Source organism: Zonotrichia albicollis, chromosome 3 (assembly GCF_047830755.1).
Source record: "Zonotrichia albicollis isolate bZonAlb1 chromosome 3, bZonAlb1.hap1, whole genome shotgun sequence".
Taxonomy (NCBI): Eukaryota; Metazoa; Chordata; class Aves; order Passeriformes; family Passerellidae; genus Zonotrichia; species Zonotrichia albicollis.
In genome coordinates, this window is record NC_133821.1 from 44,178,050 (window position 1) to 44,197,092 (window position 19,043).

General features: G+C 39.7%; 1 protein-coding gene across 1 annotated transcript in view; it reads left to right on the forward strand.

Moving 5' to 3' along the window:
* The window catches only part of KIF26B (kinesin family member 26B), a 276,588-nt gene that overhangs the window by 213,335 nt on the left and 44,210 nt on the right, over nucleotides 1-19,043 (forward strand). Inside the window, exons 8-10 of the mRNA XM_005489720.4 lie at nucleotides 1,583-1,845; nucleotides 4,480-4,663; nucleotides 8,369-8,528. Of these exons, the coding sequence (XP_005489777.2) occupies nucleotides 1,583-1,845; nucleotides 4,480-4,663; nucleotides 8,369-8,528 (607 nt within the window). The remainder of the gene's footprint in view (nucleotides 1-1,582; nucleotides 1,846-4,479; nucleotides 4,664-8,368; nucleotides 8,529-19,043) is intronic.

The window sequence follows — 19,043 nt, forward strand, 5'->3', positions numbered from 1 at the left end:
TCACTCATTACTGACCTCTTCCTGCTGTGTCTCAAACAAGTCTTATTTTATTAGGTGATGAATGTTACTGATGGAGCAAAACTCACACTTTGGACATGCTTCATTAGCATTTTTCAGGTATTCATGGAAGGGCAATACAGAGGAGAATCATCATCATTAACACACTATTATTTTGACATAACTGGATTTTGAGAGTAAACATTTGTTTTATTCATATTTCTCTAACTGTATTTTGGAAGTACTGTCTCTTGAATGAAGAGGAGGTAATTGCATGTGTGCAATGATCTCCATTCTTTACCAACTCAAATCACCACAGATGTACAAATATAACTTAAAAGGATAATTCAGTTTTGCTGGTGGTAAAGAAGATCAAGCTGTATCAGGCCATGATTATCCCAAATTATAGGCAACAAAACCTGGAGAGCACTGAATGCTGCAATGCAGCCAGGTCTGGTACAATTAATGGAGCAGGTTGGTGTTCCAGTTACACCACAAGGCCCCTCTGGACCAGGCAGGAGTGACACTAGGATGAGCTCTTAGAAGTGGCCTGCCAAACACAACATTGCAAATGAGATGGAAAAGGAAGCCACCAGATAACAGGCTGCACATACTTTAGAGAGATATCCCAGCTAGGCTTTTGCTGAAGCACGAGTTGGGTCTCTGCAGTTGTTTTAACTGCACCACCACCATTCCAAAAACCATGGACTTACCCAGACCTTGACAGAGACACATGCATAGAAGTTTTTTTTTCACTGATCTTTTTGCATATAGATTCAACATAAGAAATGAAACAAGGTAAAGAAGCCACAGGTACTTGCCTGAAAGGATGTCTACCTTTATCATTTGGCTTATAAATTTAGGAGATTTAGAAAACTCATCTAAAGGCATTATAAGTAGTGACACCTAAAGCAGTTTAAGATAGTACTCTGTGTCTGTTCTTAATCAACAAACTTTTACAAACAAAGCAAAGAAAAGGCAGAGCTATAATTGCAGAGTTAAAAAATACCTAACCAGGGGATGGTTTTGGCCCAGAGGAAATATTAATTGTAGTGGACCCATTTCTGCACCAAGTGATCACATATACCTGGTTGGTTTTGGGGATTTTTTTCTGAATTAAGTTACATCTGTGTGATTCTGGGGTTAGGTTTATGTCAATCTCAACTCCAGCATTTGAAATACAGTCTAGTGCTTTGAAGTAAAATGGTATTGAAAGAATACCATACTTACAATATTCAAAGTAGAGTTTTTTAGAGACCATGGCACTCCTGCTTTGCTCAATTTCCTCCGTGATTCAACCACATCAGATGCTGTAGCATTGCAAGGTGGGGGCCTGCAGTACCCTGCTTGGGAATGGGAAATGTCAGGGGAATGCACCAGGTAGTGATTTTTGAAAGAAGCTCAAGATTTCATCTGCATTTTCCATGTCCTATTTCTCTACCTGCCTATATTTTCCCATTTCTGACTGTCCTTGTTGTAGTGAAGTTGTTTTCATGAATGTTGTGCAGGATAACCTCTCTTGGCAGAAGGCTGTCAAGGTCCTGGGAATGATGTTATATTTTCTTCATCCCCCCATTCCTGACAGGGAAGTCATACACCATGATTGGGAAGGATGATTCCATGCAGAACCTTGGAATAATTCCTTGTGCCATCTCGTGGCTATTCAAGTTGATTAATGAACGCAAAGAGAAGACAGGAGCGCGCTTCTCGGTCCGGATATCTGCAGTGGAAGTGTGGGGGAAAGAAGAAAATCTGAGGGACCTGTTGTCAGAAGTGGCTACAGGCAGCCTGCAAGATGGCCAGTCCCCAGGTGTCTACCTTTGTGAAGACCCCATTTGTGGCATGCAGGTGAATCCAAGATTAATTTTACACTGAAACAAGTAAATATGACTTTTTTGGTTTCTTCTGGATCTATAGAGATGGTTCAAATTCAAGAGCTACCCAAAGAATAGAGTTTATAGACTTGAAAGTGTTTACTTTAAAACATGCAAGAACTTTATGACCTGCAGCTGCAGGGCCATCTGCTCTCTTGGCCTAAATATTTGTACCTCTGGTATAAGTGATATAGAGCAAGGGTTTGTGTTTGCAATAAAATGTGAAAACATTCAGAGCAAACAAAAATTCACCCCATTCTTAAAAAAAAATAGAAAAAAAAGTGTGATCTCTCTTTTGTAAAACAACAAACTAAAATATTTACTGCACAAATTGCTGTAGGCCATTAATATGGCTGTTTATTTCTTTTTAAATGACATTATTTATAGCATTTGCATTAGCAGTGTTGTAGGGAGCATTAATTGCTACTTATTAATTGCTGCCAAGAAGTAAATTCCTGAGCTGGGCAAGTCAATAAAAACTCAAACTATTCTCCGATTTGGAGTTTTAGCAGGAATGAGTAACTGGCTCATCTGTTTTCTGGGTAACTATGAGAAATTCTTAGCAGCCCTATTTTTTCCCTTTTATTTTGGGTTGAGGGGAAAAGGGACCTATTCTTTCATTTTGCTTTTTGAGTGGGAGTAAATCTGCTTTTTGTATGAGTAGATGAAGAGGGAGCAGAAGAAAGGGATGGAGCTTGAAAATATTCTTTCATCCTTAAAGGAAAAGACTGCTTTTGTTGACAGCCCTGCTTATTCCAGGATGGGGAATACAGGGAGAAGGGAAGAGACCTACAGGGTCATGTACCCTGTATCCACCTCCAAGCATCTAGAGATCATGACTCACATCCGCACAAGTCGTGAACTGTGAGATTTTAAACAGCAAGCAATAAATTTTGTGTCTTATCTCTTTGTGGTTTAAGCTTTTTAGGCATACTTAGGTCATAGTTTCCATTCTTTTGCATTCTACCTAAGAACTATGAATTTGTGTTTTGATTTGAAATAACAATTGGGGCTCTCATTTTCATTTAACTCCTGACTTCAGTGTTTTATGAAATACTTACTGTATCACTAGAGATCTCACCCTCTGGTGTCCTGTAACTGATGCAGTCTGGTAAATCTGAGAGACTTGAGTCTGCACAGTTCCCGTTGGGGCGATGGATGGTTCAGTTAAGAATTTGCACACTGCACGTGTTACATAACTGTGTCACAACCAGCATCTCCTTAGCACTTAATTCCTTACTAAGGCATTTTAGCACAATAGCAATAATAATAAATATTCCATTATGGTAGCTTATTTTCATATAGATACAGACAGTACAGCTACATATACAAAATTAATTATTTTGGATTAGTGAAAAAGAGGTAGCTCCATGATACACATATATATATCTGCAGTGTGAAAGACTGAATTAAATGACAAGGAAAGAAGCCTTTTTATGTGTGCTTACAAGACATTCTGGAGTCATGTGTCGTACACCTGAGCTCTCCATATCCTCAGCTGAAGGGAGGATATTATATTATATTATAGCCATGCAGATATGCAGAATCAGCAGTGTGTATAGCAAATGAGTGATCACCATATGTCATACTGTCTGTCACTGGACCTTTCCAAGTATGCACATTTTCTTGTTGCTTACATTAGTGAGATCAGCCCACAGACTGGCCTGCCTTCTGCTGACCTTGTTAACTCCTTCCTGTCCCCCTCCCTCTTTCCTGAGAGAGCTTAGCCTTCAGTGTGTCACTGAATCCTATGCACAGCCTCAGCTTTATCCCTCCTCAGTCTGGATAATGGTTGCAAAGAGAAAACAGAATTACTGTCTTTTGGAGAACTTAACTGTCAGCTATATTATATGGCAGGGGAACAAACCCCATGAACAGGGAGCTCCTTGCTGTTTTTATGCCAGACAAGACAAATCTATCCTATGGGCTGTGGGCCAGTTCTGTGTACTGCCAAAACTAATGCCATCAGATTACAGTCTCATGTCCCATGCACAGACAAACTAGTCATAGGTGACATGAAACATGCAGGCATTCCTAATATTAGGAGGGGTTAATAATATCTGCCCTCATATGTTGTCTGTCACTTAGAAGAGTTGAGAGCAGGCTGGTGACAGGGACTGAGGTCCAGCAAATATGAATGTTTGTACATTACCTGCCTTCTTCCATTTAATGGATTGCCCTGGCTTACGAGCAGATGCCTAATAAACTTGTGGTATGGAGGGGTAAGGAAAAGGCTTCTCTTCTGGGCTGCTTCTTATACGGCATGGGGCAGAACACAAGCTTCAGTCCTGTTATTTTTGAGATTTATCTGTGGACTGCTTCCTTGTAACACTTTCTGAAGATGTTAGAACACATAGCCCTGCCGCTGCTGCTGAGTTTGGGATTGACATGTCTTCTGCAATTTTTTTTCCCACTTCTAGCCATGAGGGCTCCTGGAGGGCATTCTAGTGGCACTGCCAGCGTCAGGAGGGTCTCATTGGGCATATCTTCCTTTGTGGTCCCAGTAGAAGGCAGTGTATCCACACCACATGTTGATTGCAGGAAGTTGTCTGGCGGTGTTTACCTGTGCGGGAGTTTCTCAGCCGTTTCTCCCTGGTGTTAACTGCAGCTTCAGAACCAGAGCGAGCTGCGCGCTCCCACGGCAGAGAAGGCCGCCTTCTTCCTGGACGCCGCCATCGCCTCCCGGCGCAGCAGCCAGCGGGACTGCGACGAGGAGGATCACCGCAACTCCCACATGCTCTTCACGCTGCACATCTACCAGTACCGCATGGAGAAGAGCGGCAAGGGCGGAAGTAAGCTGTCCCCTTGCTCCTCTCTGCCTCCTCCCAGCCTGCCTGGGAAGTGGGCCTTCAAAGAATGCTCTTTAGTGGTGAAAATCAGCTGAGTTCTCCATTCACTGAGGGGTGGGGCCGTTCATACAAGCAGGCTGAATAGTGCCTGGTGAAGACCCACCAAAGGCCATTAAAGGCCACTGGGGATTATTACTGCCACTTGTCAGTCTAGTTGCTCTCATGGAGACGCTGGCAGTTCTCACCCTGTGTGGGCCTCTGTATCTAAAAAAAAAAAAAAAAAAGTGCTTTTTAAAATGGCCTTTATTATTATCTTTACAGATAGTGTTGTGGTCATGGATTAAAATATTGTGGTGACTGGAATTCCTTGCCACCCTTATGTTAACTGTTCCTCTTTGGCACCTAAATAGGGCAGTGTGTGTGGAAGCTGATGCTGACAATCCATAAACTGGGAAGCTGATGTTGACAACCCAGAAACTATACCCTTTCTTGGAGATACATGATATTTTAGTTGCTACCCCAACTATATGTGCACAAAGGACTCTCATGGTTCTTTGTAAAGGGTGTGGATTTTTCAGATAGGCTTGTTTCCTCTCTTTGTCATGTATACTTTCACTGGCTTGTGTCTTTACTTCCATATCACAGGAAAAGGTGCTTCCACCTCTAATTTTATGTTTCTGTAATTTTCAAAGCTTCCTTTTTTCTCACACCATTTATATTTTTATTATATTTGCCTTCTGTTTCAAGTCTCTCAAATTGTTTATGACTGAAGATTTACAGAGAGGGGGTTTTGTTAGTAAATTCCAATGATAAAAGATTTGTATAATGTAGGAAGAACCCCCACTGAAAAAGAAAACTCTGACATTGAAGGTATTTTTTTCAAATAACCTTTTCTTTACAGGGAAAAATGTTTGAAAGAGACCAGAGAAATCTCCTTCTCTAGACTCATGGGCTTAAGCGATTCTGAAGAAACAGCATATGTTTCAGCTCCTGGCTCTGCATAGGCTATTGGTAATAAGGAATAGATTGGAAGGTGATGTGTAGTGGGTGTTCAGCACTGCAGTATTAACATCTAATGTCTAAATGAAGAAAATTTGCACTGAGTGTACTTACAGGAGAAAAAAACCAAAAAGTTCCTCTAAATGGAAATGCAGCTTGCATGTATTTAAGTAATAACCCCTGTGGAATTGGCAGTCAGAAATCTCAATTAACTAAAGATTTATTAATTAACCACCCTGCGGTGGAAAGGAAGACAGTGAATACGCAAACAGACTGGTTTATAGGAATAAGATGGCTGATTTTGAGGGAATAGTTATTGCAATTATTTAATGCTCCATAGTTTTTACTACACGAAAGTACGTGCACTATTGTCTTGTGGTTATAATTTCAGAAAAAGAAGGCACGATCCTGTTGGATTAGAATACGGCATGCTTTGCCCACTGCCTCTAGTTATATCTTTGTCTCGTGGCCAGACCATCCTCCTGCCTTCAAGTTCCCATATCTGAGTGGCCTTACAAGCTAGGCAGGGTCAGATCCCACTGATAATTGAATGAGGGGGAATTCCAGCTGCTCAGAAAGGGCGCCTAGTGATTATCACTGTCTCCTGCTGTAATGAAGAACTTCTCAGAAAAAAACCCCATGAAGATAGTAGAGATATATAGATTCCAGTAACAGGATTAAAAAAGGACAGGAAGAAAGGGGGGGAAAAAAAGAAACCCAGCTTCTAAAGGATAAGAGATTAAAGCGCTGGCTAACATGTGATTTTGGTAAAAAATGACTGTTAGAATAAGGCGTTGGTACTGTACTTACCTCCTTGTTAGATTCATTACCAGGAATGTCATGAAGCAGGCTTAGCACCATTGAAATAAATGACATTGTGGCAGAACTGGATCACTGTCATTTTTCAGCTGCCAGCTCTGCAAAGTCTCTGTGACCATAGGAAAAAACCCCAAGTGTTAGGATGTTCCACTTCTTTTCTCTGTAGTAGCCAGGCATATTAGTGAACAACTTCCCTGACAAAAAGCTTCATTTTTAGATTAATCAAGTGGATCTACAATCTCAAAAATATTACTTCAACATGTAAATTAAATAAGAAAGAAACAAACAGTAAGTGATCTTATTCTAGATTTCCTCAAGTTATGTAATAGGAGCATATGTTGAAACAATGTGTTTTTGAAAGGTAGTGATTTCCTGAATTTTCTTTTGTTTCCCTGACATCTGGTAATCTTAGCAACAGAAATATTTATCATATATAATCCAGTAAAGTCACCTGCAGTCATTTACAGTAGCAACTAAATGCATTTCTTTGTTTTTCTAAATAAATGATTGTGAGACACTCAAGTAAGGAATTCCAGCCTTCTGAGAATAGCAGTGTTAGAGGACTCAGGGACTCTTTAAGGGTTTTAAAGACTCTTAGAGGGGAGACAATGGTCCTCCATGATCAGTTCAGAGGTACAGGTGCTTTACTGGTTCCCCAAGGCAGCCTAATTCCTCTGGTGAGAGGAATACATAGAAATCCAGTGTTACATAACACCTGATAGAGCTGAAGATCTAAGAGGACTTTAAAGCAGCAGACGTAACTGTATTTTAACAATTGTTGACAGAGATACTGGATACATTTTGGAATATTATTCACAAATCCCAAAGGAGGTCTTCTGTCTTTGTTCATCTTCTCTCTTTTTTCTTACCAAATGTACAAGCTGAGATCCTGTGTCAAAATGGCTGTGAATTAACTTGCATAGAGTTAAATTAAGATGTGAAAGTATTTGTCCTGCTGTTGGAGGAGTGTCTGTGTCCTCCTATATTGGTATTACCTCTCTCTTACAACGTAGTGATTCTGTTCTGTACCTATTAAGATCCTAGAAATAAATCTGCCTTTTTCTACAGACTGCTTCTAGACTAACTCTTGAGAACAGGGAGGAGTGGTCCAAAAAAAGTCAGCTGAGAAATTGTTCTGAGATAGTAGACAGTTACAAGCACTACTGTGAAGTCTACTTAGTTCCCATCCTAGATTCATAAGGAAGCACAGATTTTTAAAGAGAGCAAATGTCTATTAATCTTGATGTTTCAATGGTAGCATCTTTTCACTCTGGAAGTATTGTGCTGATGCAGAGTAAACAAGGTAAAACTATAAAGATCTATTGCAAATTTTACAGAAACCTTTCTGAGAACAGAGGTGCTATCTCACAACCCATCTCTGGTGTCTTGGCAAACTTCTCAGCTGAAATGCTACTGTGAAAGTATATAGACTTGAGGAAAAGTTGAACATCCCACTGATGCCACAGTGTCTTCTTAAGATACAGTATTCAGGATGGAAAAAATAAGAGTAGTATCCTTGCTTACTAAGCAGGAATTCCCAGCCTGTAGTTTTCCAGACAGAGAAACAGTAGTGACAGTGACAGAAACAGAGCCAACTCAGGCTAATAGAGCTATATTTTAAAAAATATAGTCACATTGGTGACTCTCACAGCGTTAAGCTTGCAGGAGTGAGTACTCAGCAATTTTTGAGCAGGTTCAGAGTAGGCAGCAATGTACAGCTATAAAGGCTGACAGTGTATTAGCAGGATGCTTACAGCCGTGTCTGCTAAGGGGAATTAGGGAAGGCTCCTGGGTTGTTTCCCCGTCACAAGTCACAATGAGACTTTTGCTTTCCTGGGAAGCTGCTTTTGGAGGCCCACACTAACTGTCTGCTCTCTTTGTTTGTGGCAGTGTCTGGAGGTCGCAGCCGCTTGCACCTTATTGACCTGGGCAGCTGCGTGAAAGTGCTCAGCAAGAACCGCGAGGGGAGCTCCGGCCTCTGCCTCTCCTTGCCCGCGCTGGGCAATGTCATCCTCGCCCTCGTCAATGGCAGCAAACACATCCCATACAAGTAAGTGCTGCTCTGGGTTCTGCCGAATGAGAGGATGCTTGAAAGCAGTTTGTCTGTCTGTGCCTGAGGCAGATTTGGGTAAGGAGGAAAACAGTCTGCTGGGGTCAGTGCAGCCCTCTTGAGCCGTGTCAAAAGCCGCCCGAGGTTCAGTGCCACCTTATCTGACCTTACACCTGGGAGCTACACACTGTGTTTGACAAATAGGTTTCAAAGGAAGAAGCCTGCTGAAATAGGACCCAGGTGGCTGAAAGATCTTAAGGTTTGAAGTTCAACACATTAGGGTTTTGTTTTCTGTGGCTGTTCAAAGATTTTTTTTAATGTTTCAAAGCATGTGAGAATGTTTCATATTTGTTCCAAGGAGAGGAACATTGCTGCCATAATGCAGCACTGTAGAGAAAATTATCTTGCTGTCCACTGTATGTAATTTGCTTTATTGGAAATATATGTCACAATGAGCATGAAAGTATGTCATTAGATTCCTTCTGTGACCTAAGGTTACTTTGCAGGGTTTTTTTTGCATGGTTTGAGTCTAAATGCCAGCTTTTCATATGCAAAAAAGAAGTAGGCCCTATTTGCCACAGTAAACCAGTGACCATTGCTACTGCAGGTGCCTTCTGGGAAACAAGAGGAATTGCTCACCTAGTGGGTATTCCTTGTGTTCACTTCTTGTCATCACTGCCTCTCCCTATGTGTCATGTGTGCTGGTCTGAGAGGAAGCTCGGATTAATTTCTCAGCCCAGGGAGTCACACTGCCTTCCTATTGAGAAGTTTCTGATTTTGTGGGCAGTATTGCTTTTTCCTAGCCTAGATCATAGGGAGTAGCAACCAGCATCATGGGAATGGCTTCCAGTAGCATCTTGTAATCAAACTGCCAATGAATGTCACCATTCATGAGAGACAGATGTATGACATCAGGAGTTAGGAACAACAGGATGACACAGAGAATGAACTAAGTAATCCACAGAGCAATATTTCAGTCCATGCCTTTTACCCTTTTTAGCATTTAAAAAGCTGAAAACTTGATTATTTACACATGTCCATTCAAGATTGCTTCTTTGTTTTTATCTTTATTTTGGCAAGTAAAAATGAATTGATATTAGTTATAATCTGCTTCTCTTCCAACCTTTAGTTTCAAAAATTATTTGGTACTCTGGACTTAAAACATGCTTTCTGGAAATACTGAATTCTGCATTTCACGAAGTGTAACTCAGGCAATGCTTATCACAAACCTGTCATTCTTCCTATTGGATTTTATGGATTGAAGAGAAGGTCACTGGTAGGAATACAAAAGATAATGTTAGTAATGCTCACTAGGCTAGAACTAAACATACAAGGAATAGTTACCAAATAACATCAATTGTCTTTCCTGGAAATGACTGACCAGGAGAAGAGCTTTACCAAACACTTCTTCTAATTGCTGTGTGTTCAATCTCTTTTTGCTGTGACTCCCAGCTGTTGCACTTCTGAGCCTACACAGCCAGAGATGTCAGCATATTTTCTCATCGATGTCTGTACTGCTGAAAGAAGATCAAAGCTCTCTTCAGGCCACAATCCCCTCTTTAGTGCTCTCCTAATAAGAATTCTTCCTATAAGCAGATATTATGGAGTGTAGAGAAGTGGTTGGTCATCTGTAAATCAGAGCCAATGTCCTGTTTGTAAGAGGACTTTTAAAATATAATTTGAAAAATATACTGGCATATTTTGGAGCAAACCTTTTCTTCCTCTTGCTGGGAAGAATCCAGAAAACATTTTTTTTCCCCATGTGTGGTCTATTCCTGAGCAATGGAAATAAGAGTTTTGGTGGCTGGATGAGCACTCTTAGCTTGGTGATCCAGCAGTACAGCAGTGTCCTGCTCCTCAGTGGAGATGAGAGGAAGGAGAATCTGGATGTGCATGTGCTGCATTGCAGAAGAGGCTCAGTACCCCACAGAAAGAGATGATATGTGTTCACTGGCACGTTGTGTTTAGAGCAGTGACTAGCCTCTGTAACTGGGCTAATTCCCCTTTCTCTAGGGGGTGTTCTCTTTCACTGCTAAGTATAAAATGATATTTTTGTTAACTGCCTTTTTGAGTGGGACCAAAGGAAAACAATGGAAGCTGTTTTTTTATGTGACAGCTCTGCACATTGTGTGTGGTCTCAGTAAATTTCCATAGAGCAGCAGACAAAATGGAGCATCTTTTCAGTATCTGAGCATTAAACAGCCATTAAGTATTTTATGGCAGCCTGTCAGTAGCCACTGCATGGCTTCCTGGGGATTTGGGAACTCACAATGCATAGTTTTTCTCTGATGGCAAAAATTTGGTTCTCTAAACTTTGAGAGGCTGCAGGCTCTTAAATTCACTTAAGTTTTAAAGTATCCAGCTTTATATCCACAGGTAGTAGTTGTAGGGGAGATCTTGTTCAGATTCATAGCTGGAGTAAGCAGATGCCACTGCATTGCCTTCAGTGGTCTCTGTGTTTGTGCCAGGGATGAATTTGCCTCTCCACCTGCAGTCTCTATGAGAAAAACACATGCTGTTTTCCAGCACATGTTGCTTTTCTTTAATTTTTACCCACAAGGCTAAGCTTTGGAAACCATTCAGTTGGAGTCTTTCTCCCTTGGGAAGAGCCCCCATACGCTCCCATTTTGGGAATAGTTACAAACATTTATACTAGCTTTAGCAGGAACTTTTTCTGAAATTGTAAGAAAGTAATGTAGAAATTCTCGGACATCAAACAGTATGGTGTGATATTGTTTGGGGGCTCTTGTATTCAAGTCAAATTTCACATGGGTCTGAATTTGGGACAAGAATCCCTGCACTGGGCAAATACTTGCAGCTAATGAGTGACCAGATCATGATTTCTGGGAGTTTGTATATTTCATATATGTACTTTTAATCTCTCAGTGTCACTATTATTGTCACTATTTCCAGACCTATTTTGAACTTTAGTAAGAACATTGTTCTGATTGTATAATTCTTCCAGCTCAGTGTCATATATAAAAATGAAATTTTTATTTGACTTAAATACATTGCCATTTTATGTCACCAGTTTCTTTTGCTCTTGAGGTATGAAGAAATCCTTCAGAAGATTGGGCAAGAATTATTTTCTCCATGGGAATGTCAAATGTCTTAAAAAAATTGGAAAGGGGCACTTGGAAGCTCAAGGAAGAGCAAGGGAGTCAGTGACCAAATATGGTTGGGCTTAGATGTGCTACAGAAGGGTTTTGCTAAGATGCAGTAATTGTTAGTGCCATTTCATGTTTTTAAGAGTATTTCAGTTTTATGTCTGTGCTGTATTATCTGCCTCTGATTTTCAAGATGAATGTGTTTTAAACCCTCAAATGAACACCCATTTGCACAAACTCCAGATACTGGTTTATATAGCTCACTATTCAAAAATTACTCCAGTTGCTAGGCAACATGGGTGGTGATAATTCATGGTAATGCTGTTTTGGAAATAATCATTTTTATGCATTTTAATGACTGTGAGAATGTAAGGAAACTGTTTAGAAAAGTGCAAGGCTGTATGAATTTCTCTTCCAGAAATTGTTGCTTGTTTTATTTAATAGGCTTCTCTCTTAATGTGCTATCTCAATGTGCTAGTGTTTCTAGAGGCATCCTGTATTTTCAACTACATGCTTTGCTTATCCAAGGAGGGAGTCTTGTCTGTAAAACAGATGAGTGTGAGTTAAAAGCAAGAATTTTATTCATGGCAGTTCTGTTTTTCTGTCATATGGTTGCATTTCTTCCCATGCCTTAATGCTGGTATTGCTTTATTTGACCCTATTGCTTTATTTGATTCTATGTGCAGAAAATAAAATTATATTAAGTGACTGGTGCAAGGTTGCACAAGAGGCTTCATGGCAGAGCCACTGTGTTTTAAGATCTAATCTGATGTTTAAAGCATGGGTTAATCCATTCTTTCTTTCTGCATGACATTTGGAAAATAATTTATTCAGATGTTTATTTCTTTATTCACATTTATAAAACTGAAAAAAATCAAATAGGGTTTTAAAAGGGCATTCAGAGTTAGCCAAAAGCACTATATACTTTTCCACTAATGCTAGGACTGTTACCCTATTTTCCCCTTTCTTTAGAGTTAATGACTCAAATAAATAGTCCCAATGTCATACAGAATGTGAGAGTTTTTTGGATGAAATGTAGAATTGCTTTCGAGTAAAGAGGAAAATAAAAGTGTTGGATTATAGTGTTGTGGTATACTAGTTTAAAGAATGAGCTGTATATCAGATGTTTTCTTTAAATTGTTAGTTAATTATTGAAAAAAATGAAAATGGGGTTTGGCTGGATCCAGTACCTCAGTTTCTCTTCTTAGATGGGTGTATCTATCTGCATTTGTTTCATTTTTTTGTAAAAATCTGTGTGTCAGAAGAACTGAAATGCCAGGTATCTTTTGTTTATATGCAGTGCCTTTGCATTTTTGGCATGAGTTATATTATTTTTCTCAGAGAAGATGTTAGGATTTTCTTGGGCAATAATTATTATTAGTACTGGAGATTTTATCCTTATTTGTGAGCTTGTACAAAGTCCTAGCTTTGTTTGATTCACGTAACCATGTCTGCTTACTAGGTCTAAGAACTTAATGATACATTTGAACTATATGTCAAATGAGCGATCTATTTAATGGTTACTTCATCAGCATCTGAAACTAGAATTTTGTGTTGTTTTGTTTTTCATTTAGAAACTTGAATCACTTTTACTTTCCACTGCTTCATCTATATCTTCTGTTCCTTAACTTTTGCATCTCCTCAATGAGAATATCATAGAAAGATCACAGCCTCAGAAAAAATATCTGGGGTGCTCTTCAGAATCTCTGATCTTTCTGTGTTAATTTAATATTGAATATAATAGAAGTGGATGAAAATCTGTTTTGCTGTTTTACTTGAGGAGCTGTGAGAGCAGAAGAAGGCGGGGGGGGGGAAATGAGGGCATGGGAGACATCTGAAACAGAATCACAGGGCTGGGAAATGATCTAAAATGAATGGGAAAGCTCCAAGAGACCCTGAAATTGTGTGTAGAGGAGACAACAATCCACAGAGAGGAACTGGGAAGCAAACAAGGAAGAAGAAATGAGCCTATTCAAAAAAAGAAATAAGCCTAAGAAATACTCCTGAATGATCCAATTGTAGGAGAGTGTAGTAGAGTGGTCAATGGACATTTTATTGAACATGAAATAGTTCCTAATTAACTATCAAAAACATGGTCTGCTCAGGAAGAAAAGAATTTTTCCTTGATGTTTTCAGCCAGGATTATGTGGACTAGAACCTTGGCTAACAGACACTGAAGCCACTGGAGCAGTGCTACCTTGTACCAGTGGAGGACCTGGCCTTAGGCATGTGCCCTTTGTCACTGGGCAGGTGCAATGCAGTTCACTGCAAGAGCAATGAAACTCTGTCAGCATGCAGATAATAGGCCAGCATGCATACACGGAGCATCTGACAATTATGGTCATCTCTGGGGCTTTTCTGTATCTGACAGTTTACTAGGTTAAATTTCTGGCAATTTCCTTCTTTATTCCAGGGAACTATATAAACTAGGTGGAATTAGGGAAGCATAGTTTGTGAATGTAGGAAAACTTCCTGCATTTTGTTGGAATTTAATCAGCAGCTCAGGAACATGCAGATGATGGGTCTGCATGCTTCAGCAATTGCTGTTGTAGTGTTCAGCAACAATGCCCTTTATTGTAGGATAGTCTGAACAGCTGATGGTGCAGATTTGAGCTCTATCTGCACACATCTTACAGCACTGTGTTTCATCATCAACTTAATGAGAGAGAGTAAAGAGACAAAATCCTCAAAAGAAGAGCTGTGGTGGAGCTGCCATTCCCCAGCTTTGGGTTTTCAACTCAGTCCTGCCAGTATGGCAATGTGACAGGAATTGGAGCAGTGGTGTCTGTGAATGTCTGTCATGGGTGCAAGTGGCTGTGTTGCATTCACTGAGCTTGAGCTCCTGTTGCACCAGTTTTACAGCAGACCTCAGCTGACAAGCTCCATTCTGCACAAGCATTCAAGTAAGAAGAATCAGGCCTCACGAAGTATCTCTTTGAATGCTCTTTGAACCACTCAGCGAATTAGTACTTTATGGGTACTGTAAGCAGCAAATAATGATGGACTGCAAAAGAAATGAGAAGGGAAGTGCTGTGGTTTATAGTCAGACTTAACAGCAATTACTAATTGCATTTAAATAGCCATTCCTATGAGCAGCAGATAGCTGCATCACAGAAGGACACTACTTTGGTCCTGGGCCAGCACAGACGTGTCTGGTAATGAACAAGCAATCTGGTAATGAACAAGTAGCGTGCAGTTATTCCTGAAATATAGCTTGAGTGGAATCCAAATAGGCCATTGTGGTAATTTCATACAAAAATTAAACTGTACTTAATTCATTAAAATGTCATTTTGAACCTTTAGTCAGGGTATCCAGCAGTTTATTCTCACCTGTTCCACCATTGGTTCAGGCTCAATTGAACATTAATACATTTTCTTTCATGGAAATGTGGTGATAATTCATTTCATGTATAATTGAACAATTTTTAAATAGTCATATCCTTAGAATAACTACCTCTTGTACAATGCAGCAAATTATCAAAAAGCATGTCATAATTTTTATTAGACTTATTTCACATTTTTGGTTATCTCCACTTTCATGAATAGTTGCATATGGATATGATGTGCTAAATTAAATTTCATTTCCACATTGATCCTTCTTCGCTTGTATAAAGAAGGTCTGAGTCTGTGACTCAGACCAAAAAGACATCCCACTGCAGCAGACCAAAGAAAATAGCTTTTCTATTTATCTGCCAGTATATAGCTGCTTGTTTGGAGTTGTGCATCTCATTGCCAAGAGAAGGTTACAGACTGCAGAGAACTTAAAAGAGAAGGAAGAAGAATTATGAATGGTTTGAAATGAAAGGGTTACTCACCTGGAAGAGCACTGTGACAGAAATAAAGCTTCACAGCTTGTAGGGAAAAGAAGGCCTTTGAGAGAAGAGATGACAACTGCTCTGTAGTTTTCAAGGACGTGAATACACGCAGGAGAAGAGAATTGTGTCTGGCGAGACAAAGTGGCAGAATGATTTCTTATTTTAAAGTAGTGATGTGGAGGAATATAAACTTTAAAGCATGCTAACAGGGATTCCTATTAGTTGAATAACTACTCATGAGCTGAAGTGAACGCTTAGTTGCTAGAATGATTTAAAAGCAAAATAAACTTGTAACTAACAAATATCCATTAACAGTTACATAATAAACTGTTTAAGATAGATTAAGGGCTAGGCTTATGGAATTTCAATGCAGGGTTCTGGGTCCAAATCTTTGACAATTTTCAATATCTGTACTTCCTTTTGATAATTTATCTTTGTCCTTGATTGTCAAGTGTCTGCGGATGGCGGGTAGTTATATAAATAAACAATAAAATGTGTTCTAATGTGTCTAACAGAATCAAATCTGCTTTTAGGAGCCTGAAAACCAGTGGTTGGATGGATTGTTACATTTTCATGATGTCAAAGAAATACAAAAAGTCTCAGTGGTGTGTTTCTTGAGACCCTACCCTAGCAGTCCATTCCTGTGCCAGATGATTTCAATGAGTTAACAACTTTTCTCCCTTCATCATTTAGTTACACATTTTTTTTAAGGTCTCTTTCTCTTCAAATTGCAAAATCAAGTTCTCCCAGTGCTTGATCCAAAACTCTATGTAAATCAATGGAAATCTTTTTACTGGGATTTGGCTTAAACCCACAGATTAGAAAACATGCTTACATTTAATTAGATGAGATAATCCTCAAATCCTTGCTAAGGGATATTTCATGTTCTGTATTTGATGATTAGCAGCTTATTTGTTGAAAGAGGCAGTAGGTGGTTAAGTGTTACCTAATGTTGAGTTTATTTGGAGTTGCAAGGGACATAATTGATGGAATTGGTGAAGGTGAAAACTACAAAAGTACAATCATGTATTGATTGGTTGCAAATGGGTCTGTGACTTCGAATTTGAAGCTAAAGAAGTTTATGCAGAAACTTGCCACACAAATGGGGACTTGAGACTATAAAGTGGCACAAGCAGGACTATTTTTTTTTCTCTTGTGGATATAAATGGTATTTGTGACTTTAACTGAAGAATGGACATAACCTTTGCTTACATTTTCTGGGCAAATAGTTGAACATTTTTTCTTCAAACTCCTTCTTTTCTTGGACTCTATTTAGACATCACCCTCTCAAAGGAGTGACAGGCCCTAGAAGCTTTTGAGACAATTGTGGGGTTGTAAGTGGAGGGTACTTCAGCCAGTCTGCCTTATTGCTTCAAGAGTATTTGAATGGCATTACAACTGCAGGATGTTTTTTTACTGAAGTTTTTGTTTTCATAACACATTTGAGAGTAAAGCAATGGAGATAATCCTCTTGAGCTCTTCAGATACAAGATTCTACTGTATGATCAAAGTTTTTGGCTGGTGGTTGCCTCCAGCTCTATACACAATGAACAGATGTGGGTTTTTAAAAATATGCATTGACTTTTTAGATTTAAGCAGGCTGGTTAGAACTATCTTCTGAAATATAAAAATTACCTATCTTGTGCTGCAGGATGAACTTGTTTTATTATTTTAGTTTTTAAAATATACTTTTGTAAATGCCATCCAGGTGATATGGTTTCTAGCAATATCTGACAAGACTCAGTAAAATTAATATCAGACAGCAGATTTAACTGTTTTATCTGCATTGTCTTTTAGCTTTGTTTTGCCTTATCATCCCATCAGAAAAAACTGTCCTACCTGCTCCATGTAAAATTACTACAATTTAAAATTATTTTTCAATGGGTTATTTTTGAGAGATAGTGGAACTTACCAAATTTTTCTCTCCCCATTCCTTAGTTCATGCTCTTGGTCAGAAACAAAACCTTAATCTCTTCGAAAATCAATGAAAAAATGCATGTCCGCACTGTCAGAAATATCAGCCCTTGTGGCTCCCTTTGGTGCAGGTGGTTCCAGAGAGCAGCAGTGGTGGCTGTTCTGGTGCTGTTGCAAACATGGCTCAGCTCAGACACAGCAGAGAACGAAGGAGGAGGGGGGCCCTTACAAGGTTAAAGTTGTTGAAGGCACCTCATCATCTCTGTGCAGGTGGGACCTGAATCTCCTTGGAGCAGTCTTTTAAGGATTGAACACAATTTTCATGTCTGCCTCCAGCTATAAATAGAGTAGCAAAATCTTTTGTGCTCCTAGACTGTGCTCCTTCTCTCCCTTGCAAACAACAGTTGTCACAGGCTCTGAGTGAAGTGTTTTTGAGTTACCTGCCTGTGCAGGAGGATGGGAATTAGATGCAGTATCCATATCTGCTACACAGCTGGCATGTCAGCATAACAAACAAAAATGTTTTTAAAGGTATGGTGTTGGAAAAATAACTGCATTTTTCAGAGAGAGAGTGTTCTAGGAGCTCTGTGCTCTCAGTCAGATCATGCCAACATGCACCTCTTGGATCCTGGACATCTCTCTCACACGTGGACATTGCTGGTGTGATGGAGGGCAGTTCTCATGTCACAGGCAACTGAGAGCAACTGCTGTAGTTGTGATAGTTTGCATTGATATATAAACTATAGGTGGGAGGAGGGGATGAGGGAGTATCAAACCTGAATAAAATTTGACTCTGAAAATGCATATGAAAGAGAACCTGTTGGCACCCTAAAACACTCTTCTGGTGAGATTTGTAGAATACTCCTGTTTTTTTCAGCTAATGTTGAGGCTGCTTACTATGGAGTGGGTTTTACAGAAAAAGTGAGGGTGTGCTTTGGTAAGTTTTAGAGTCTTTGCATAATAGAGAATACAAAAGAAGACTGTTAAGCTGGTATCAGATTTTCTGTTCTCTTGTTAGGTGACTGCTGCCATTTTGGATGGCTATGTACTGTGCAGTGGCATTATAATCAGTGGCTTTTATTGGTTTTGTGCTACTTGTGATTGCAGTCTGTTGGAGCTGAAAGCAGGACACATTCCTTTGCCTGGAATAATTTATGTGTGTGTCAGATGTAAAAACCAAGTGTTTTACAAGTGGTGAAGTCCTGTGTGTCCATTTGCAGGTGCCATGTCTGTTCTCCTCACACCCATCTCAGTGCAGGGAGCCTCAACATGAGGATGTTGTTTGCAGGAAGCCTCTGGCTGCTGTGAATCGGAATGTTCATGTTCCCAGGGACTGGCACCTTCTTCCCAGCAGGGCCAGGCATAGTCCAGGCAGGGCCATTATGCTTCTGAGGCACTGTAGCAGAAATCACCTGGTCTCTGATGGTATCACAGCTACTTCTGTTGGTGTAGTCTGAAAATTGGAATGGCTTTTTTCATCCTCCCAAGAAAATTCAAAGTTCCTCTGAAAATGCTATTATAACACACCCGTGCAAAAGAGAGTATAAAAAGATTTTTAATGCCATTGGCCAGGTTCCATCCATCAACAGTGCTTCTCTCTGGAGTAATACCTGATTCTTTTGAGGAATCTGAGCATCACACTAATAGCTGTTCTGTTCTGATACCTAATCATTGGGAAA